General features: G+C 36.5%; 2 protein-coding genes across 2 annotated transcripts; both read left to right on the top strand.

The window, feature by feature from the left end:
* On the top strand, positions 1-1490 carry Spf30 (survival of motor neuron-related-splicing factor 30). Its single transcript, XM_090177571.1, has 5 exons — positions 1-102; positions 320-385; positions 458-682; positions 750-941; positions 1160-1490. The coding sequence occupies exons 1-5, from the start codon at positions 40-42 to the stop codon at positions 1370-1372; spliced, it is 759 nt and encodes a 252-aa protein (XP_090033697.1). The 5' UTR covers positions 1-39; the 3' UTR covers positions 1373-1490.
* Positions 1491-1667: 177 nt separating this feature from the next.
* LOC149942849 (17-beta-hydroxysteroid dehydrogenase 13-like) lies at positions 1668-23180 on the top strand. The gene is made up of 7 exons (XM_090178897.1): positions 1668-2080; positions 7946-8016; positions 19756-19995; positions 20813-20919; positions 20978-21118; positions 21712-21837; positions 22907-23180. The coding sequence occupies exons 1-7, from the start codon at positions 1915-1917 to the stop codon at positions 22974-22976; spliced, it is 921 nt and encodes a 306-aa protein (XP_090035023.1). The 5' UTR covers positions 1668-1914; the 3' UTR covers positions 22977-23180.
* The last annotated feature ends 99 nt before the right edge of the window (positions 23181-23279 follow it).

The following is a 23279-nucleotide window of genomic DNA, read 5'->3' as shown; positions in this document are numbered from 1 at the left end:
TTTATTGTTTTTTTGTTTGAAAATTACTTCAGTTTAAAAATGGCTGGGGAAGCGGATGAGCTATCATCAAATCTTCAAAACTATCAAGTGCAACTTCAACAGGTAATAGTATATTTTAGTTTAAATTAATTTGTGTAAGTTAAAAGTTTTTTGGGAAACGTTCTAATATTAAGTACAGATGCGAGATATTGATATAGTTGGTTTGACAATTAAGCCTTGGTTTAGATAGAAACATAAGTAACTATACTAGTAGCCAAAACCGATTACTAATAACAGAAAGTCATTACAATATATGAAAGTATGAATTACTTGATTTTAGGTGGAAGCTGCATTAACGAGTGAACCTGATAATGAAGAATTATTGAAACTTAAAAGTGATCTAGAAGTAAGGGCTCCGTATAAAATTTCCTATATCTTCTAGTATTTCACTTTTTTAATAAAGTATTCCAATTTGTAGGAAGTGCTAAATCTTACGACAGAACTGCTTAAAGCTCATAAATCCGGCACTGAAGCTTCAACTTCAAGAACTGCAAAAGCAGTTAGAAAATGGAAACCCGGAGATATTTGTCTCGCCCCATGGTCCAAAGATGGCCAATATTACGAAGGATCAATAGTTGATATAACGGAACAGGGTCTATGTACAATTGTTTTTCCTCACTATAAACATCAAGATTTTGTCCTGGTATGATAATTTATAATAGATGAACCTTGAGTTTAAGATATCTTAATCTTGATTGTTTTTCTCAAAGAATACAAAATTAAGACCCGTTGATAAGAAAAGAGCTCTAGAGGTAGCGGAAACCAACAGATCCAAGAAACAAATGGTCTTAGCTCAGAAAGAATATAAAAAGAAGAAAGCTCAGAAAAAAGCAACTCGTATGAAGCAGGTTGAAGAAGAAAGGGAAAAAGAAAAGAGTAAATGGCAACAATTTAATCAAAAGGTAAGAATCCCCGGAACATTATTCATTACTTGTTTCCATAAAATTATCCTTGACTGTCCAGCCCTGCCCTCGAGCATGATGCTAGAACTTGACAACGAATTTGTCAGTATAAAGAAATACTCTCCAGTCTTGGTTGCGCAAAACTATATTTGAATTTGATGGGTATTTTATGGAAACAACTATTATTTCTTAAAATTCACATTTTATTACCTTCGCAGGCTTTTTCTAAGAATGTGAAAGGACACGTAAAGAAAAGTATATTTGCTTCTCCTGAAAATGCAAACGGAAGGGTCGGTGTCGGAACGTGCGGAATAGGTGGTAAACCAATGACAGAATTTCATCAGCAAGAGAAATGGCGCAAACCAATGGGACCCGGTGGTTCGAGTGGAAGTCAAAGCCAATCTATGCAGCATTACCATTCGTACCATTAGCGGTTGATTTTTCCGCTTATATAAAAATGTTACCCTGTAAATAACATTTTCTCTATTAGTCGCGTTTTTTCTGTATTGTGTTTGCATCAAGGAATATTAAATGGACAATTTTAATGTATTCCAAATTGATATTTATTGATTTGGTCGTTTTATTGTTAAATTATAAGTTTACCAATGTTTCGTCTTATCGTTTCATCAATCATCGGATAGATGGCGACAGCGGTGCGTCGTTTCGAGAAATGATTGGATTTTTCCCATTGGTTGTGAGCGGTTGACAGTTCTGTTTTGAGTTCCCCCCGCCCCACATGGCTTTCTCGTTTCCTCCGCGAATGTTTTTCCCGATTTAAAGAGATTTCCCGCTTTGTAAGTTAGTTGGCCCCGGTGCGCGCTTGAGTGCTAAACGCGTACGCACTCGAGATCCGTAATTAACCTGTTATGACACCGTGGTCAGTGGACTTCGAAGACGCGCTTCGTTTCTACTAATCGGACGAGTCGAAAGTTAATACTCCATTACGCGCAGTTTCTCGCGTCCGGCCTTCGATATGTTCCTATATTTATTTAACATTTTTTTAATCTTGTTCGAATTAACTCAGTTAATCGTCAAGTCGCTTGTTTTGATATTAGAAGCGGCGTTCCGGAAGATAGTGCCTCCACCGAGAAAGACAATCTCCAAAGAAGACGTTGTTCTTGTTACCGGATCGGGTCATGGTCAGTTTTAAACACTTGGATATTTAACAAATTATAATAGGCCTATTTCGTGTTGTTACCTTTCAGAGGGAGGGAGGGGGGTTGGACTTGCTCTTCGAAGGGTCAGAAAGCGAGCTTTGAAAATTTTCCTATGGTGTAAACACATCGCAATATTTTAAGCCCATGACCTTGGCCCTGTGAATCGCTATCTTTCTTAAGGAGGGGGGATAGTTTGGGATAGGGGAATACTGTTACGCCCCACCAAGAGCTGGGCTAGTATAATTTCAAAAAGTGACAGTGTTGACTGGTAGTTAGTTAAGAAGGCTATCTTAGAGTGATCTATCTTCAAGCCTTGCCAATCAAATAAGGGCCACTGTTTCGTTTTCTATTTCTGTATTATAATTTTTCCCGAACTGTAAATAGATTAGATAATAACAAGCTAAAGCTAGACTTAGTTACGTGGGTTGAACGACCCCTTTGCTAAATGGGCCAAAATAAAATTAAATTGCTCTAACCGATTTGCTCAACTACCTTTTAATTATTAGCTGCTTTTTCACCCGTGAAATACCGTTTTCAGTGGTGGCGCCATTTGTAGGTAAAATGTTACTTTTAATGGACATTTAAAACTTTTTGTTCTCTCAAAAAGATCGCCAGAACATAAATAATCAGCTAGGCTAATTGGGACCATCCTTTTGGGCGTTTTGCTTGTAATGTCACCAAAACTTTTCCTAGATAAATTTTCGACAGATATTAAACGTATTACATAAAATAAAATGCAATTTTTACTGTTTGTAAGATTTTAAAACTCCACATTTTCAGGTCTATTTTTAGAAAGGTAACTTCCTTAAATTAATATTGAACTGAAGCCAACTTTGTCCTTTTTCTGGTTGACACAATTTTTGAATGGCCGTCAATCTACAATTCTTATAAAACTTCCGCTTTAAACCGAATTTATTTTACGTGGGATGATATAGACGCGTAAACAGTTTTAACAGTTGTACTTTAAAAAGAAAGATAAGATTAAAAATATATCTTTTAAACGAAATTTTTGATATTATCGTTTTTAATGGCATAACAAAATAGCTATACTCCAATTCAATCCTAGCGAATAGTTCAGGTTGGTGTGACACTCGGTGTGACATAACCACCATTTTCGTGTTGATTGGTGGTTTTTAGACTGATTTTGGAACTGATTTTCCGTCAGATCTCAGTTTTTCGAAGTTGATTTCAATATTTCTTAAATCATTTTTCTCTCGAGTCTACGGGATTTGTACGAATGTCCGACCCCTCGAGTGCATATTCCCCGCACTAACAAGCAGACTACCCGAGGTGATTATCACGGATTTTGTTGAAACTCGAGGGTTCGGTAGACCTTATGGTTGTATGGAAATTGCCAAAGGGAAAAGTTCCTATGGGCTATAGTTTTCCTATGGCAACCGAAAATGTTTTGACCTCTCCATTTAAAAAAGCATGATATTTTCTCGGTTACCCAAATTTTGTTAAAATTTAACCAAAATTGATAAATTTTACCCAAAATACTTGATCAATTTTACCCAAAATAAGTCAATTCATCTTTTGGGGTAAGTTTTGAAAATTTAATTTTTTAAAATTTTTTAAGTAAGTTAAGTACCCTGTGAAACCGAGAAAATCCCATGCTTTTTTAAATGGAGATTTTTTTGTTTTGAGAGATCAAAAACATTTTCGGTTGCCATGGGAAAACTAAAGCCCATTGCAACTTTTCCCTTTCGTAATTTTCATACTACTATAAGGTCTACCTAACCCACGAGTTTCAACAAAATCGGTGATAACCACCTCGGGTAGTCTCCTTGTAAGCTAAAAGTGGATGGTGTATTACCACCGCACCAGGCAAATAGTTTGATTGAAGATAAAAGGTTACAATCGGATACGCGACGACGAAATATCAGCAGGAATCAGTTTAGAACTTGTAACATGGCTACCGGTTTTAACCCCACGATGACGGAAATCGTGTTCTGATAAATTGTTAACGTGTTTTTAGCTGTCTTGTGTCTACACTTTCGAAAACGTTAGGTTTAGTTTAATATCTTGCCGAAGTACAACGATTTTTAGTTTTATTAGAAGTATAGTATTCCCAAACATTTGGTTTTAGGTGGTTTCTTTTCGTTGGTTCTGGGATTTAGGAGTAAGGTAAGAAGAGTAAGGTTATTAGTATGACGTCATTTTACTCTGATTCTATGCTGGCGAATAGTTTATTAGTTGAGTTCCAAAATGGCTGCCTGTGCCCTTTTCAGCGGATAAATTCTGGCTAGCAGACGACCAAATCCGATTTACTCCTTTACACCTCGTTTCCAGAAGGAGTAAAAATATTAGCCCTAATCCTCCGGAACAAGCGAATAGTTTCTGGGGCGGAGTAATTCTCATCCCCGGAACAGGAGAATAAAATGTTTTATAGTAAAAAGAGTACACTTTTAGTCCGAGAACAGGCGAAAAGAAACAACGTATTATCAAGAATGGTATCAAGGTAAATCTAATAGACTATCTTAGCATTCGGGGCAAATGCCCACCAGATGATCTAACCGCTATAGATCCTCTCCCTTGTCCCTTCCATTATTATGTTGACCCTGGATGGAATATAAGCGCATTAAACCTCGCTAAATAACTAGCTCTCACCGGTCTCAATAATCGTGGCATCTAAACGGTTTGACAAGTTTCTTATTCCCAACGGATTCGTGCGTGTGGAACCACCATCCGCAAACCAGGTTTACAAATAAAACAAATTTAAGTAGATTTGAATGCCAGTTTTGCCCTATGAAATTGAGAGAAACTCTCCTTAAAAATACCAAAATCGGTTAAAAACTTGTTAGTTATTGTGTTTAATTTAGGGATGCACCGATATATCGGCCGATATATCGGCTAATTTTTCAAATATCGGTATCGGCCAATATCGGCTTAAGCGAGGCCGATATTAGCCGATACTTCTGGTATTAGAAAAACATTTTCAGGAAAAACTTTAAAAAAAGGCGATACTCAACTAACTAATTAATGGAAAACATTTATTGCCACAACCTTACATTTCCTTTTAAAAAGGCCAGTTCTTCCACAACACTCGGCTTTAGTCTATTTCTTAACTTAAAAAGTAAAAACGACCTTTGATTCCTTCGGTGCATGACCTCACGCTAGATCATACCATTTTTTTGACAGGGGGTTAAGAGTGTAAACAAATAAAACAATCTAGTGTTTCTTTTTGATCGCTGTTGTAGGAAATAATTATTCGCGTCCCAAACGGTCAGGAATCATAAGTGGTTTTTAGACTCCAAAAGCCATAGATCATATCATTTTTTAACAGGTGGTTACGAGAGTAAACAAAAAAGCATAATATTGTGATAGGTAACTTTGTTAATATCGGCCACGATTAGCCGATATATCGGCCGGCCGATATATCGGCTGTACTCATATCGGTGCATCCCTAGACTTTAATTACGGTATCCCTGGTTAAATTTAAAATGACAATGATAATTTTAAATCTCAGTTAAATTAATTTGAAATTTTTCTCACCGAAAAACCTGTATATTTTATTTTACTAAATCTAAACAATTCACGAAGTAATTCCGTAATGATTTTATTTTTAAAATTCCACGGATTTTGAACAAATACAAAAATATACAAATTTAAGAAAATATTTACAAATTATGGTAACAAAATGCCTATATTTTTAACGCTATATTATATAATACTAAGCTAAGCTAATGCCCAAGGCACCACTTTAGGCCCAAGTCATCTAGCGACTTTTTTAACCCATTAAATTGGTGGTCGGGCCATATTCTACTGTACTATCTTCCAATGTTCCATAAGATCGACTTTGAAATTTCAGAGCACAATTATCGTGTTGATTTCTGTTTTTTTAGGCTGATTTCGAACTGATTTAGGGATTTTCAAGTTGATTTCAAAATTTCTAAAATAATTCTTCTCTAGAGTAGGGGATTTGTACGAATGTCGAACCCCTCGCTTAGTATGTTAGCGTAATTCGTGACCGTAAACCATGGGCAAACAGAAACACCTATGCTCGTTTCGATCGCGAATTTCCGTCCTATAGGCCTTTCAATGAAACCTGTTCAGCACTCGCCAAGGAGTATTATCATTCCGCGCCTGGACTAACAGATTCCTTTTTGTATAGTCTTTGTCACTTGTGGTCGCTTGGTGCCTGAAATAAGGAAATATTTTTAACGCTGTAAACGTTAGGCCTAAGTTGGAATTTTCCTTCAATATATTCGGAGATTTGAGCATTAACTGTACTTTTGCTGGTTTTGGGGTTTTGTTACCGTCTAGTGGCTCCATATCTTCTCTATTTAACTGAAAACTAGAAATTATTAAGTTATTTACATGAGAGTTATTTCATTTAATTAAAACTTTAACTTACCTAACGTTAAATATCTTAACGAAGGACCACCAAGAAGCAAGAACGGTAACGCGTGTGCCGAGGCTTACAGTTTAAAGCGAAATCTTGGATTGAAGTTGGCTGTTTCAAAGAGGGTTGGCTGTACAACTACCCGATAAAATCTGGTAGCCGTGTAACATAAATTAAATCACCTATTTCCGGTTTTACGCGGCGGGCGGGATGGAAGGGGGACGTAACTTTTATTGAAAGACCTATTCGAACGCAGCCGCCTCTCAAATCTCGGCTTATATTCAGATTATATCCTATAGGTGAGAAATTTAATCCGATATTTCCCTTTTTAATAACGTTTTGTGCCTTGTATAATCTTATAAATTAAACACTAATCCTTTTTTAAAAAAAAAATATAAAAAAGTTCGTTGGTTGCACACTTGCACTGCACCCCGAAAATAATACTTTTGGAATTTTAACAAATTCAAATCACTTAAATTATTTCATTTAATAATTTAAAATCCAGAGTAGTTTTAGGAACAATAACGTATTTGAAATAAAACAGTCTGTTGTTTAATATACAGGGTGTTTTGTTTTCTCGAAAAACTTATTTTTTTCAAAAACTATAATCGTTAGAATATTGAAATTTTCATTGTTCGTTATTCTTACCGGGAGACACTGTTTTCTGAAAATATTTTCACAATTTTCAAAATATATTTTTACCACTAGGTGCTAGATATAATTTGGCAATGAGAAAGTTGTAGATTGTCATTGTAAACGTACGACTATTAATAGTACGATGAAAAAAGCAATTTTTCACTGAAAAACACGACTTGAAAAATTGTCAAGTTGGGCAAGCCAAAATACACTTTCAAATCTATGCGGTGGCATACTTTTACCAATGTCAATTGAACCGTTGTTGTAACATTTTGTAAAAATTGTATATAAACGATTATTAAATATACGATTAACATTGATATTTTCATGAATTATTTCATGAACTAACTTTTGAACACTTATTTTAAAGGAAGCGTTGTTTAAAAAAAAACCCCACAAAACCAATGAAAATATAATTTTTTGTAAAACAAATATCTCAGTGACATTAGAATTATTAAGTGTGTAATTAAAAAAATTGGTCTTTTTTCATCGTACTAACGATATTCGTACGTTTAAGATGACGCTCTACAACTTCCTCATTGGCAAATTTAAAAAATATTTTGAAAATTGTGAAAATATTTTCAGAAATCGATTACTTTTCAGAAAACAGTGTCCCCCGGCATGAATAACGAACCATAAAAATTTCAATATTCTAACGATTCTAGTTTTTGAAAAAAAAGGAAGTTTTTCGAGCAAAAAAAGAACCCGTATTTTTAATTTTAAATAAATGTGTTTCTGCACTACAAAATATTATTGAAATTTTTAGAGGGATAATCCTTTATCTTTGACTGTACATTATTTATTTCTTAAAATTACTTGAAAAACGACCAATGACCCTTTTATAAAATGTCTTTTTATTTTTGCAGGACTAGGACGTGAGCTCAGTAACCAATTCGCTCGACTAGGAGCCAAGGTCGTTCTTTGGGATATCAACAAGGTAAGTTTTTCATTCAGCCAGAAGTCCATAAACACCTACATCGGGGGAGAAGTATGAAAGCTCCAGTAACTGTCCTGTTAAAATATAAAATCAGAAGCAAATACACAGAATGTTTGAAGAACTTCTAAAAAATGAAGATAATAAAATTGAACTCGTCAGAGCCCCGCGGAAAAGACGCTACTAATAGACCATCGCCCAAAAATTATTATTAATACAGGGTTGCCACACGTCAGGGAATTAGATTTTATCTTTACACTTTTTTAAGGTAATTTTACTCTAGATCTATGAAAAATTCTATGATTATCAATTATTTCCTTGAAAGTTTGGCTAATATTTTCCACATTGCAATAACCAAGAATGTATTTATTTATACCTAGGGAGAATGTCTATGTCGAGACGGTTTTTAGCCTTTCTCTCAATCCACCCGTTGGTCCCCCCAGTACGCTCCTCCACTTAAAATAAAACGAATAGTCCCGGTATTTCATTGGCTGCTTAAAATTTACGTCACCTAACGCGATGGTAATCAAACGCCGGTGACGTTTTGTCTCTCCCCCTGGTTTAAACTTAAAAATCTGGTTTAAACTTTAAAAAAATTGGTTTAAACTTTAAAAAAATTGGTTTAAACTTTAAAAAAATTGGTTTAAACTTTAAAAAAATTGGTTTAAACTTTAAAAAAATTGGTTTAAACTTTAAAAAAATTGGTTTAAACTTTAAAAAAATTGGTTTAAACTTTAAAAAAATTGGTTTAAACTTTAAAAAAATTGGTTTAAACTTTAAAAAAATTGGTTTAAACTTTAAAAAAAATTGGTTTAAACTTTAAAAAAATTGGTTTAAATTTTAAAAAAATTGATTTAAACTTTAAAAAAATTGGTTTAAATTAAAAAAAAAATTGGTTTAAATTTAAAAAAAAATTGGTTTAAACTTAAAAAAAATTGGTTTAAATTTAAAAAAAAATTGGTTTAAACTTAAAAAAAATTGGTTTAAACTTAAAAAAAATTGGTTTAAACTTAAAAAAAAATTGGTTTAAACTTAAAAAAAATTGGTTTAAACCAACCCTGATTATTATCCCCTTTCCAAAACAAGTGATTATGTATCCACGCCCTCAAAATCGGAGAAATTCTGTGGCCCTTTTAAAAACGTGAAAGTGAGAAGAGTATAGATGTTTTTATAAAAAAAAATATAAGTATAAAATGTCTCTTTCATCACAAGACAGAGCTCTCGGAAAATCCGAAATTCTTCGCCATTCAATCACGCGCTTCTAGACTTGTAAAAGTAAGAGTCAGTGGCGTAAAAGAAACATAAAAACAAGAAGGCCAAGTTACAATGCAGTCCATAGGTGGTTCCTTTTAACTTAACATTACAATATAGAAAGTTTATTTTTCCAAAACAATAATCAGATCACGACGAGGATTTCATATATTATTTGCAATTTCTAATCTTTTAATTAAAAAAAATTAATGGATATACGGAAAACGGGGATTAAATTGTAAAGGTGAGCGGTTACCCTGGCCTTTACCGCCACCCTGACCCGTAAAAGCGGAACCGGGTGAAAAGGTAGAGACGAACAATTTTCCATTTTGGTTCCGCTCCATTTTGCGCAGCGAGAGCGAGCCATCTTGAAAGCGACGACGCGAGAGATAAACGACCTTTTTTGAAGGGTCAAAAAAGAAACGTTGAAGTAATATTAGAATCGATCGAGGAAGTAAGAGTTCTTCGAGGATTCGCCACTTCTTTAATGACGTCAATTTGGGCTCAGCCTACCGTTTCTCTTTTTGTGGTTACTTATTTGGCGTTTTCAAGATCGGTTCATTTTGAATTTTGTGGGAAAAATCTACGTTGTACCAAAAGTGTATAATATGTAACGAGAGAAGTATCAGTCTAGGCCATAAACAGGCTCGACCAGAGAGGAAGGGTCGGACATTCAAAGAAATCCCGTACACTTTCCAAGAAATACAAAATCCCGCTTGGATTTCTTCAAAATCTCGAAATTGGACGGGGAATTTTGAAATCGAACGGGGAATTTTGAAAATCGGACGGGGAATTTTGAAAATCGGACGGGGAATTTTGAAAATCGGACGGGGAATTTTGAAAATCGGACGGGGAATTTTGAAAATCGGACGGGGAAATTTGGAAATCGGACGGGGAATTTTGAAAATCGGACGGGGAATTTTGAAAATCGGACGGGGAAATTTGGAAATCGGACGGGGAAATTTGGAAATCGGACGGGGAAATTTGGAAATCGGACGGGGAAATTTGGAAATCGGACGGGGAATTTTGAAAATCGGACGGGGAAATTTGGAAATCGGACGGGGAATTTTGGAAATCGGACGGGGAATTTTGAAAATCGGACGGGGAAATTTGGAAATCGGACGGGGAAATTTGGAAATCGGACGGGGAAATTTGGAAATCGGACGGGGAAATTTGGAAATCGGACGGGGAAATTTGGAAATCGGACGGGGAAATTTGGAAATCGGACGGGGAAATTTGGAAATCGGACGGGGAAATTTGGAAATCGGACGGGGAAATTTGGAAATCGGACGGGGAAATTTGGAAATCGGACGGGGAAATTTGGAAATCGGACGGGGAAATTTGGAAATCGGACGGGGAAATTTGGAAATCGGACGGGGAAATTTGGAAATTGGACGGGGAAATTTGGAAATTGGACGGGGAAATTTTGGAATTGGACGGGGAAATTTTGAAATTGGACGGGGAGATTTTGAAATTGGACGGGGAAATTTTGAAATCGGACTGAATTTTCCGAGTTACCTGGTTTTGAAAATAAGGTAGCGAAACGCGAACACGTTAATTTAAATACATTTTTAGACTGAATTTTCCGAGTTACCTGGTTTTGGTAATAAGGTAGCGAAACGCCAACGACTTAAATGGCGCCTGTAACAATTTGTACGAAATGCGAATATGACAGACTAGTTTCAGTTCGTAGCTTTGGCTCTGGCCGCCATTTTGTTCGGGATTTTCTCTCTATGGGAAAAAGCATAGGTGACGTCGTGTCACGTGATACTGAAATCACTGTATAGTGCGTAAGTGGGTTGTGGGGTGCCGCGAATAGGCCTCCCTATCAAATAAGCTGAACTTGTTTCTGTAGCTCATTCGTCACGAAATACGTAAAAGTTCAGTTCAGTTAATGCTTAAAAACAGGGTGCCTAGTCGAATTTTCTCTTATGTCCCGGACTTTTGTAGTAAAACGTCATCGATACGTCACTCGTGACGCAGCAGCAACATGAAAACAAGAAGGCCAATGTTAGTTTATAGAAAGGCCTATTGGCCAGAAATGTCACTTAAATTAAAATTTCTTAATGCAACGGAAAACGTAGTTCAGAAATGAGCAGTACTAACTAAAAATATAATATTCAACCAAGTCACTCTTAATTTAAAAAATGTGTAACTTTTAAGGCAAAAATCGCCCAAAACTACTAAAATGGGAAAATGATTAACTTCAGATTCCAAAAATAAATTACGGGCTACCGAGGGCATGCCTAATTGTTGAAGAGTTACGTGGAGTACGGCAGCGGCGGCATCGGCGACACTGTACGTGGGCCCAGTACACACAAATCCCTGGCGGATTGTGTGTAAAAAGGGAGAAACACATGGCAATAGGCCTTGCCGCCTTTCTATAAATAAACGTGGCCCTCTTGTTTGCAGTTTTTTCTCACCTCTACAACGCTTCCCCAGCTCTCCCACTAAAGAGAGCGAATGACTTCGGCCATAGGTTTGACTGCGCAATTTCAAGAACAATTTGATCAGTCGTCACGAATTTATTTAAAGGCCTATTAAAATAATTTTATTTAGGGCGTAAATAATTTAACTGCGGCGATAACGTAAACTATATTTAAATTAATCTTTATTAAACTGAATTATTAATTAATAATGAAATTTAATTGCATTTTCTATGAAATGAAATTTCTAAAGAACCTATTTTCGTAGATTTTCATAAATACATCGAAGTATAATACGTGATTTAAATCAAAGATTTTTTAAAAAATATCACTTGATTTAAATAAAACAACCCTGCTTGTATTGTGTACAAGTAGAAATAAATATTTCTGGACTTCCACGATTTCTGGAAATCCATAAATAAACAAATATTGGAAATCTCGAGATACATTATTTCTGGAATGCAGAAATCCAATTAAAATTTCGAGGAAACCAGAAATCAGATGGAAATATTTGGAAATCAGAAATCTGTGGTACATTTTTTTCAAAGTGGCTAGCGATGTCGAAAAGCTAAACCTACAAATGGCGACGTTAAGAAACTTCTTAAATAGATCGAGTTTGATGGAAACTCTTCACCTTTAAATTGAATGTCGTGTTTTTGCTAAGCCTTAATATGTCAAAAAAGCTACCTGGTTAAAATTAAACACTTATTGCATACCGTACAGGTATAAAGTTTCCATTATTTCCACAAGTACTATATAAACAGTAACTTGCAGGCAGTGGCGTAGCTAGCATCTAGGAGCAACAAACACAAGGAGAACGCAGCTAGCTTTAAACACGCTAATGCGGTGATGTGTACGAATTTCATTGGACGAGCGTTTACGCTGAGCGTTTTACGGGCGGGGGGGAAGACAATTTCCGAATTTTCCCCTTCCGACGACATCAGGCACTAAAATGTACGAATTTTGAAGGGTTGCGTTCTCCTTGTGTGAGGTGTTTGTTGCTTCTAGCTAGCACGGATATCATGGTGGGCTACTTACTAGTCAATACGTGTAAGTGTTTTAGAATTTATCTAGTTTTTATTTTTGCACGGTGGGGTATCACCCCTCCCCAGCTACGCCACTGCTTAAAGGTCCTGGCTCTCGGAAATATTATTTCTTGGCAATTTCCTTCAAGATGTTTTATTGAAGCGTCTATTGGGGATTTAACAAAAATAATTTCTCAACAACGAAAAATAATACTTGGAGCTTTTGATTGATTTTCGTAGGTCATATCGGAAATATTACTCCTTGAAGATTTCCACGAAGATGTTTTATTTAAGCGCCTATTCCCTTAATAAGGTCAGAGGTTTATAATAACTTCCTTCGGAAAAAGTGTCGCGCAGTAATCAAATTAAGCAGAAATGGACCACGTAATCACGATACCGCAGACTAGCAGACGATCAGTCCGTTCTCGTGATGTCATTTCTTTAGTCATTTTGAAATAAAAAGGGTGTTTTAACATAGCTTTGTTTTGCATTTTGGAAAAGACAGGAGGAAGTTGAGTAGTTCCAAAATACCGATTAAAATGTTTAAATTCCATTAACAAAAAATTTAACTTTTTTATTCTCAGAGGGAACTGACATAAGGCACTAGTCACGGCATTTGACTACTAAAATAAATGTTCTGACTACTAAAATAAATGTTCTGACTACTAAAATTAATCGAATTGACTTGTGAAAAATTTACCTAAATATTCACAAATAATGGCGAATATGGCGTATCATAAATTCATCATTCATCAAACCAATTTTATTTAAAAACAATTGTGATCGGCCAAAGTCACGTAACTCGAGTGATAATAAATTTATATTTTAATTCTGACGGGTAAAGCAAAATATTGGCTGTCCTGCTTTTTTTATGGCCCCCATTTTTACCCCCACTAGTCAGGGACTACTAAAATAAATTAAGATAGGAGGCTCACTAGTCAGACTGACTATTAAAAAAATATCCTCATGTCCAACTGACACTCCGTAGCTTTAACTGTGGCCGCCATGTTGGGTAGATTTTTTTCAATAGGCAAAAGCATGGGTGACGACCGTGACGTCATGTGATGTAGAACGGTTAGCTCCCTAACGGATTTTATTGTCACTTTACATTATTTTTAGGGCTGTGCGATTAGTGGTTTTAGGCAATCGAGTCGGTTATCGAGTATCAAATTGTTTTCATCGAGTATGCGAGTCGAGTAATATTGAAGTCGAGTCGAGTAATCGAGTACTTGATTAAGGGGAAACTTTCTCTTATTCGAGTCGATTAACTAAAAAAAAACCTCGAGTAATATTTTGAACGAGTCGGGTTATCGAGTACTTGATTACGAGCTGGTTTTATTCGAGTCATTAGGAAATTAAATTTAAAAGGAGTATCAAGTAACTTTCAATGCTGAAAAATATTCCTTTAATTTAAATGAACCACAGTTTCCACAACTTTGTAGTTACCGTTTATTGCACCCCAAAAAGTTTTAACAACCCCTCATTGAACTTTGAAGCAACGAGGATAGAAAAACAAATACTCGACGAGTTTAGAGTTTAGTAATCGAGTACTCGACTATGCAATTTTTTTTAATCGATAATCGACGAGTATTTTCCAATAACTTATTCGAGGTCGAGTTCGAGTACAGGACCTCAAAAAATGCCGAGTACTAGAGTACTCGACTACTCGCACAGCCCTAATTATTTTCCGAAAGTGGTAAAAGTGACAGGGAATGTATTAACTGTTTTAGACAACTATCAACTAACGTTATTGGTTCGATATTTGCACTGTTTGTAGAAGCAGTCCTGAGCTAGGAGTAACTGAATTTGTAACCGGGGAATTATTGCAGGATTGCCACGGAACCTGGAATTCCTGGAAAAGTCAGGGAATTTGAATATGGGTATAAAAATCAGGGAAAAGTCGGAATTTGAATATGGGTATAAAAATAAGGGAAAAGTCAGGATATTTGAATATGGGTATAAAAATCAGGGTAATGTCAGGAAATTTAAATTCGTTTGCAAATAGGAAACTTTTACTAAAATATAGGTTAAAAAATACAAAGTCTTGGCACAAAATAAGTCAGGGAATTTAATTGTGAAAAAACTGGCAACCCTGTATTGTTATTATCAAATATTCAATCTATTGAATACCCCGCAATGGAAGCGGCCATAAAAGCTTTCTAAATCACTTGTAAATAAGGTTTTTTAATTGTCAATTTAATTATTTGTAAGCTACTTGGATGCTACAAATTGGGTGCTTACTCGTAGTGTCGTAGGCATACGTCATAACTAAGCCCCGCCTTGAAACGGCCACCATGACATTAATTTCACGTCACAGATCACGTGGAAAAACGCCACACTATCCTGGGAAATAATCACCTGACCGCCATGGGTGTCTCAATGTCATGGCTGACCTATACGCGTTACCATGGCAACGAACAAAAGCCACACCCACGAGCAAGCTACGAATCACAGTTAGATAAAAACTATTTTTGTCAAGAATGTATTGAGGTTAAAAGGAATATAAAACTAAATTCAAAAATCGACTGCAAACACGTGCTACGGGCTTGTTTGTCAACGTAGCTAGCGCTAATCATCTCTAAGTTCCGTTAAACCTGGTGGCAGTAATGTGAAATGCGTTGATCCATTATAAACATAGAAGTTCATACTCCCTTTAACGGATAACATCGTGATTTCCCGGAAGAAAAAGCGCTCCTGGTTATCTTCCCGGAATCGTGGATGTAGCTGCGTATTCTCCGTTAAATTTATACATTTTTGTTTTTGTGACGCATTTTGAAATTCGTAGCCGGCGATAAAACGTGAAAGATCTCAGACGGGGGTGGGGGAGATTTGAGAATTTTCCAGTAAGTAAAAACTTGTCGGGGGAGTGTGGTTGAGGTTCGCGAAGTAATCCCAGAGAGATATTTCCAATGGTTGCGCTCTGTAACTCGAGGGGAGTGAGACAACGAAAGGGTTACGAAATTCGGCTGGGTTGTTTTCCGATTCAGCATTTGGTATTTTCACTTTTGTTGTTCGGGTATTTTCCCATGCGCAAAGAATTTTACCTGAATTATTGGCTTTAAAAGTCGCTTGATGACTTAGGCCTGAGGTGGTGCCTTGGGTATTAGCCTAGCTGATTATTATTTTACCCTAATGTTGTTAATTTTCCCGGAAAAATAAAATCTGGAAAACTTTCCGCAAATCGGAAAAATTAAAAATTGAAACACAAATTACTTTTTAAAGGTTTTTAATGTTTTTAACTTTTTATCGATATGAAATTTCTAAATTACAAAACATTAATAGTGTTACATTGTTAATCAGTTTAAACTAGTCTAGAGGTTTAGTTTTACTTTATTATTCGAAAAAATTAGACGAAAATACCGATTTATTTAAATTTGTAAACAATATATTAGACTAATCATGGAATGAAACCTTTTTTGTTTTTTTTTCGGAAAAATACGGAAAATTTGCCGACTTACAACACTATTTTACCCGCAAAGAAAAATTACCGTGTATTTCAATATTGAAATAACTTATAACAAGGGGAAATTTTAAAGAAAATTACCTTCGATATATATTTGTTTCGAAATGTTTAGTTAAATATGTTTAGCCAATTTACGAAATAAATTTTAATTTTTTAATTTCAATTGGTCAATTTCATTGTTTCGCGTGGCTGGTATTAAAAATTTCAGTCCGAATTTTAACATTAAAATATTAAAACCCTTTTTGGCAATGGAAAGGTTAACTAAAATGTTTTTAATATTACTGGCCTAATATGATATAGAATCTCTTTTAATTCTATATTTTTTAATTTTAATATTATTTGATTAATCCCAATTTTTTTTTTAAATTGTTGATTTTCGAAGCGACGCGCTATCAAAATATCCGAAATTTCGCAGTCAGAGAGAAAAGCGAGCTCGTTCGGGTACATTGCTATCTGGATTTCTCTTTCTCTCGAGGACGGAAATAAACGATGTTTCCTTCACCCTAAATCGATAATTCGCTCTCTGTAAGAATGTGGAGAGGTACAACCGCGCAGGGGCGGGACACAGTCTAGGGGGGGGGGGTCTTAAATGTTTATAAAGGGGATTTTGACTAGGGACATTAATATTTAACGAGTCAAGGCTCCCCCCCCCCCCCTCCCCGCCACTTATCGGCTCGAGCGAAAGGACCTTACAATCTAACCATTTGACTATCAGTCTAAACAAATTGATACCTACAAAATGAAACTTGCGTACGAGATAAGTCTATAAAAACAAGGTCATTTTGAAATGATTTTGCGTTTCAAAGATGGCAACTATTTTCCTCCTATTTCATTTTTGGAATTGAATATATTGTAAAAATATTATGACCCGTTGAAGATAATCTACTATTTCACTACTTTTAAAACTCTGAAACCTTAAGGCTTATGCGAAAAAAAGGTTGGAAATATTTAATTGGCAGTTCTCTTTTTATTAAAAACCCTTTTATGATCATAGGGAGAGGTTAAGCCACCCGGTCGAAAACGTGTAGAAGGCGAACTTGTAGCTGAGTTTAGATTGTACAGAATAAAGTTACAAGTTTCCCCGTTCGCGTTTTATCGCGTTGACATAAACTGTATTGATAAAATTATTTCCGAGATTTAACATATTGAAATCTTTTAAAACATAAAATGTGACGTACATGTACAAGGTAAATTCACAAATTTTTATTTCGAAGAATGCAAATTTGATACATCGTTAGAATACGCGTTATTTTATAAACAAAAGGTGTGCCTTGATTCGATACATTTAGCACAGGATTTTCTGAAGGTGGGGCCCTAGGCAGATTTTGGTGGGGGCCTATGTAAGGAAAGCGTAAAAACGCAAAACTCGCGATACCTGAAGATGAGCTTATGTCACGAGAATAATGATGTTTTAAATAATAAAGCAACAAGCCTGATATGTTTTTCTCTTAAGCCGAATCAGTGAAAAATCCCTTGATTTCATCAGTGAGTGAAATTTTCACTGCAAAACAAGACCGCTGATTTTTCAGTTAGAGACCGCTGATTTTTCAGTTAGAGACCGCTGATTTTTCAGTTAGAGACCGCTGATTTTTCAGTTAGAGACCGCTGATTTTTCAGTTAGAGACCGCTGATTTTTCAGTTAGAGACCGCTGATTTTTCAGTTAGAGACCGCTGATTTTTCAGTTAGAGACCGCTGATTTTTCAGTTAGAGACCGCTGATTTTTCAGTTAGAGACCGCTGATTTTTCAGTTAGAGACCGCTGATTTTTCAGTTAGAGACCGCTGATTTTTCAGTTAGAGACCGCTGATTTTTCAGTTAGAGACCGCTGATTTTTCAGTTAGAGACCGCTGATTTTTCAGTTAGAGACCGCTGATTTTTCAGTTAGAGACCGCTGATTTTTCAGTTAGAGACCGCTGATTTTTCAGTTAGAGACCGCTGATTTTTCAGTTAGAGACCGCTGATTTTTCAGTTAGAGACCGCTGATTTTTCAGTTAGAGACCGCTGATTTTTCAGTTAGAGACCGCTGATTTTTCAGTTAGAGACCGCTGATTTTTCAGTTAGAGACCGCTGATTTTTCAGTTAGAGACCGCTGATTTTTCAGTTAGAGACCGCTGATTTTTCAGTTAGAGACCGCTGATTTTTCAGTTAGAGACCGCTGATTTTTCAGTTAGAGACCGCTGATTTTTCAGTTAGAGACCGCTGATTTTTCAGTTAGAGACCGCTGATTTTTCAGTTAGAGACCGCTGATTTTTCAGTTAGAGACCGCTGATTTTTCAGTTAGAGACCGCTGATTTTTCAGTTAGAGACCGCTGATTTTTCAGTTAGAGACCGCTGATTTTTCAGTTAGAGACCGCTGATTTTTCAGTTAGAGACCGCTGATTTTTCAGTTAGAGACCGCTGATTTTTCAGTTAGAGACCGCTGATTTTTCAGTTAGAGACCGCTGATTTTTCAGTTAGAGACCGCTGATTTTTCAGTTAGAGACCGCTGATTTTTCAGTTAGAGACCGCTGATTTTTCAGTTAGAGACCGCTGATTTTTCAGTTAGAGACCGCTGATTTTTCAGTTAGAGACCGCTGATTTTTCAGTTAGAGACCGCTGATTTTTCAGTTAGAGACCGCTGATTTTTCAGTTAGAGACCGCTGATTTTTCAGTTAGAGACCGCTGATTTTTCAGTTAGAGACCGCTGATTTTTCAGTTAGAGACCGCTGATTTTTCAGTTAGAGACCGCTGATTTTTCAGTTAGAGACCGCTGATTTTTCAGTTAGAGACCGCTGATTTTTCAGTTAGAGACCGCTGATTTTTCAGTTAGAGACCGCTGATTTTTCAGTTAGAGACCGCTGATTTTTCAGTTAGAGACCGCTGATTTTTCAGTTAGAGACCGCTGATTTTTCAGTTAGAGACCGCTGATTTTTCAGTTAGAGACCGCTGATTTTTCAGTTAGAGACCGCTGATTTTTCAGTTAGAGACCGCTGATTTTTCAGTTAGAGACCGCTGATTTTTCAGTTAGAGACCGCTGATTTTTCAGTTAGAGACCGCTGATTTTTCAGTTAGAGACCGCTGATTTTTCAGTTAGAGACCGCTGATTTTTCAGTTAGAGACCGCTGATTTTTCAGTTAGAGACCGCTGATTTTTCAGTTAGAGACCGCTGATTTTTCAGTTAGAGACCGCTGATTTTTCAGTTAGAGACCGCTGATTTTTCAAAAACTAAGAGATGTCGGCTACAAATAAAACAGGGCAGATAATAAGATATTCTGGTTTTTTCTATTAAAGTACACAAAAACCAATTTTGCCGTTGGTGGGGCCCCATAGGTCGGTGCTGAGTAGGTCTAGTCCTTAATCCAGCAAGGTATACATTTATTTTGACCTATTTGGTCTCTGAACGGTCAAATTTTAACTAAATTTCACTCTTTTTTTTAACATTTTGCCTTTTGTTTTAACTCGGACATATTTTGCCTTTTGTTTTAACGTGGATACATTTTCGTTTTTTTAACGCGCCCATTACTGTGTATGATAGGCGTCAAAGACTTGAAGTTTCTTTTAGAAAACATAAAAATGTTTATAATTCTGGTGTATTTAGGAAAACGTGCGCAATGTCGCGGACGAAATTAAGAAGGAAGGCGGCAAGGCGTATCACTACGTTTGCGACGTGACCGACGAAACCATGGTCGAACGAGTGGCCGCCCAGGTCCGGAGAGAGGTCGGTGACGTCTCCATCCTGGTCAACAACGCCGGAATTCTGCATTGTCAACCCCTCATGTGCCTTAACAACCAACAAATCCGCAGGACCTTCGAGGTCAACCTCTTGGCCCATTTCTGGGTAAGCAACTAGTGACCAAATAACATTACAGTGACTAAATCCAATAAGGCAGTGGCGAACCCAGATGGCTTACAGGATGTTAACCAAAAAACGATACAGGGCCAATAACTCAATTTGTGTTTTAGCTAGGAATTTGACATTTTCAGGACACATAGAACGTGCAGGGGGTCACTTGACAACGGAAATTTCCATGACCTTGAACCATGTTCTCAAGGTCATTTAAAATGTATCTCGAAAACCAGGGGGTCACTTGACAACGGAAATTTCCATGTTCTCAAGGTCATTTAAAATTTATCTCACAACCATTAGAGATAAAAAGTTGGTTTCAATTAGAAAACTGTTCCCCGTCACATTTGAGGTCTCAATAGCCTTGATACCACCTAATTTGACCAATAATAAGTCTAGGGAATTGAAACAAAAACAGGAAGGTCGTGATGAAAATAATGTACCAGAGACCAGGTTGAAGGGCTATTCACTCAATTTGCTAGACATACTCATCAAATAGGAAGTCTTTAGAATTTGCAAACTCGGATGGCATTCAACTTATGGTTCAAGGTCATTCAAAGTTTATCTCGAGAACCAATGGATTTAGAGAAATGGTTTCAATTTAAAAAGTGTGTAAATTGAAATTTTAAGTCTAGGTAAATGTCTTTTACCCGATCTTATCTTTCTGGGGGGGGGGAGGTGATTGGGGCAACTCTAAAAATTGTCATTATAAATAGAAATAAATACAATTTTGGTGCGCCACTGCGATAAAGTTATCGATAAAGTGAACTGTATTTTAACTAATGGATATTTAAATGATTAACTCGCGTAGACCGTTCGCCAATTTTTACCTAGAATGCTGGAGTTGGGTCGCGGTCACATTGTCGCCGTTGGATCCGTGGCCAGTTTAGTAGGACAGGTCAACATGACCGATTATTGGTAAGATGGATCAATCCCTCAGAAAGTAACTCGCAGACGATTAATTGTTTGATTTCAGCGGCTCCAAATTTGGGGTTCGTGGTTTCATGGAGTCTCTATCGAAAGAACTTCACGCCACGGGAAAAGGCAAGGTCATCCACTTGACCACCGTTTGCCCCCTGACCTTCAACACGGGCTTAGCTAAGAGACCCAAAACAAGGTCCGTTTAAACCATAACCAATAGTCTTAGTTGATAGCTACGCCGCAAAATTTTCGTTTTCAAAACTAAAACATTTGAGAGAGTTGGCCGTTTTCGGTCTATCGAAATCTGGCAGCCTTGCCTGCCTTCCGGCCTGTATCTCCCATAGAAATCTCATAGGTAACTAGAATGCTGCCGCCTACGGCCGAGCTTGACGCCAGTTCATTTTGAACCTTCAGCCAATGAGAGGCCGTAGAGTGGTTCCGCCAAGGAGGATAATAATCCTTCTTGATTCTGCTACTATAATGGGAGATGGGTGACGTCATTCTCTCTGGTCACATTAAATTCTTGGCAGAACCACTCTGAGCTCTGATTGGCTGAGATCTGGCTATCGTCTGCCACGGCGTTTGGTCCATTTGCCAGTTACACGGCAGCATTCTAGTTACCTATGCGATTTCTATGGTATCTCCAGACCTAAAATGGCCGACGATTACGCCGCCGAAAATAATTTACTTAACGTTCAGTTATTTTAAATTATCGACTAAGACTATGATACGAAAAACTAACAATGAATTTTAAATTATTGGTGCCGTTTTTATTCAAATTTTAACTAGGTTCCCTAGCTTAATGCCCATTCTCGAAACTTCCGAAGTGGCTACCGCGGCTGTAGAAGCCGTCCTCCGAAATCAGGACCTCGTGGTTGTTCCAGCCAGAGTCGGCACCGCTTTGACTTTCCAAGAGTACGTACACCACTAAATATTAATTTCTTACGAAAGTCGGCCGTTTTCTGTATATTTTAAACAAAATAATTTGCCAACGCTGCTAAATATTTGTTGTTGTCTGAGAAACGTTTGCCTGGCAACGCTGTTAATACACACCGAAAATGGCGAATTTTTGCGTCGCCGATAGACTGACAGAGTTAAGCACGCGATAGAAATTGCGTACGGAAAACGTCTAGGGTAAACAGTCTGTGCATACTAAAGCTGTGTCTACAATCCCACACAATACCTGTACGCGTTATCTATCGTAGGCTTAACCTGTTTATTAATTCAAATGGCAACTTTAAATAGTTTAAAGCGGTAAATTTCTATTTTATCATTTATTATTTTGCATACCCAACCCCCAATAGGTGCTTCAATAAAACATCTTCTAGGAAATCGCCAGGAAGTAATATATCAAAGAGCCAGGACCTTTCAAGATACTGTTTATTTTGTGCTTGTTGAAATAATGGAAACATTTCACCTTTAAACAGAAAGTCGTGTTTATACCGAGGGGCAGTTCACTCCTTCGCAGGGTGCAGAATTAATCAAGGTTAAAAATGTAATCGGATTAAATTTCATACAGCCAAAGCTACAGATATTAAATTTAATCAGATTTAATCAACCAAGAGTGCAGATTTAATCATGGGAGTGAAGCCTTAATATATCAAAAAAGCTACCTGGTTAAAAGGAAACACTTGTTGCATACCGTACAGGTGAAAAGTTTCCATTATTTCACCAAGCCCCATATAAACGGTAACTTGCAAGTCCTTGCTCTCGGAAACATTATTTCTGTGCGATTTCCTTGAAGATGTTTTATTGAAGGGCCTATTTTATCCCGGGTGGCCACAATACCTGGAAAATCTATAACAACCAAGGAATAGTAGAAAGAATATGGAATTTACTTTTGGTACTAAAAGAAATTTTGAAATTATTCAAATTTTGATTTAAAAAAAGTCGGGGTATTTGAATCTAAAATAACAGTGGCAGCCCTGTTAGCTATCTAGCTTTTGTGAACAATTGATGCTTATAATAATTTCCCGTTTCTCAGTTTATTTCCGAAGGACGTGAAGCAGATGGTACATAATTTCATGGATTACGAATCCATGGCGCACAATTAACTTTAATGAAAATGTTGTGAATATGATTTCAATGGAATTCTGTTTTTCAAGCCAGTGAATTTTGGCGCTAAACGTTCACGATCATTTCGAATTCATCCATTTTTGTATAATTTTGTACGGCCACTTTGGAACGTCAACTTTTGTTTTTTTTTTAATTCGTCTTCCAAATATTTTTATACGTTTTAATAAAACATTTAACCCCTACTAATGTTTTTTTAATATAATTTTTTATTCATAAGAAATACCATGCCTACAAAGTTCGTAATGTTTTTGTATTTTCCTAATAAATTATACGGATAATAA

The sequence above is a fragment of the Leiobunum rupestre genome, chromosome 6 (assembly GCF_980474605.1).
Source record: "Leiobunum rupestre chromosome 6, qqLeiRupe1.1.hap1, whole genome shotgun sequence".
Lineage (NCBI taxonomy): Eukaryota > Metazoa > Arthropoda > Arachnida > Opiliones > Sclerosomatidae > Leiobunum > Leiobunum rupestre.
The sequence above is the reverse complement of the archived record's forward strand: the minus strand, read 5'-3'. Positions and strand labels throughout refer to the sequence as shown.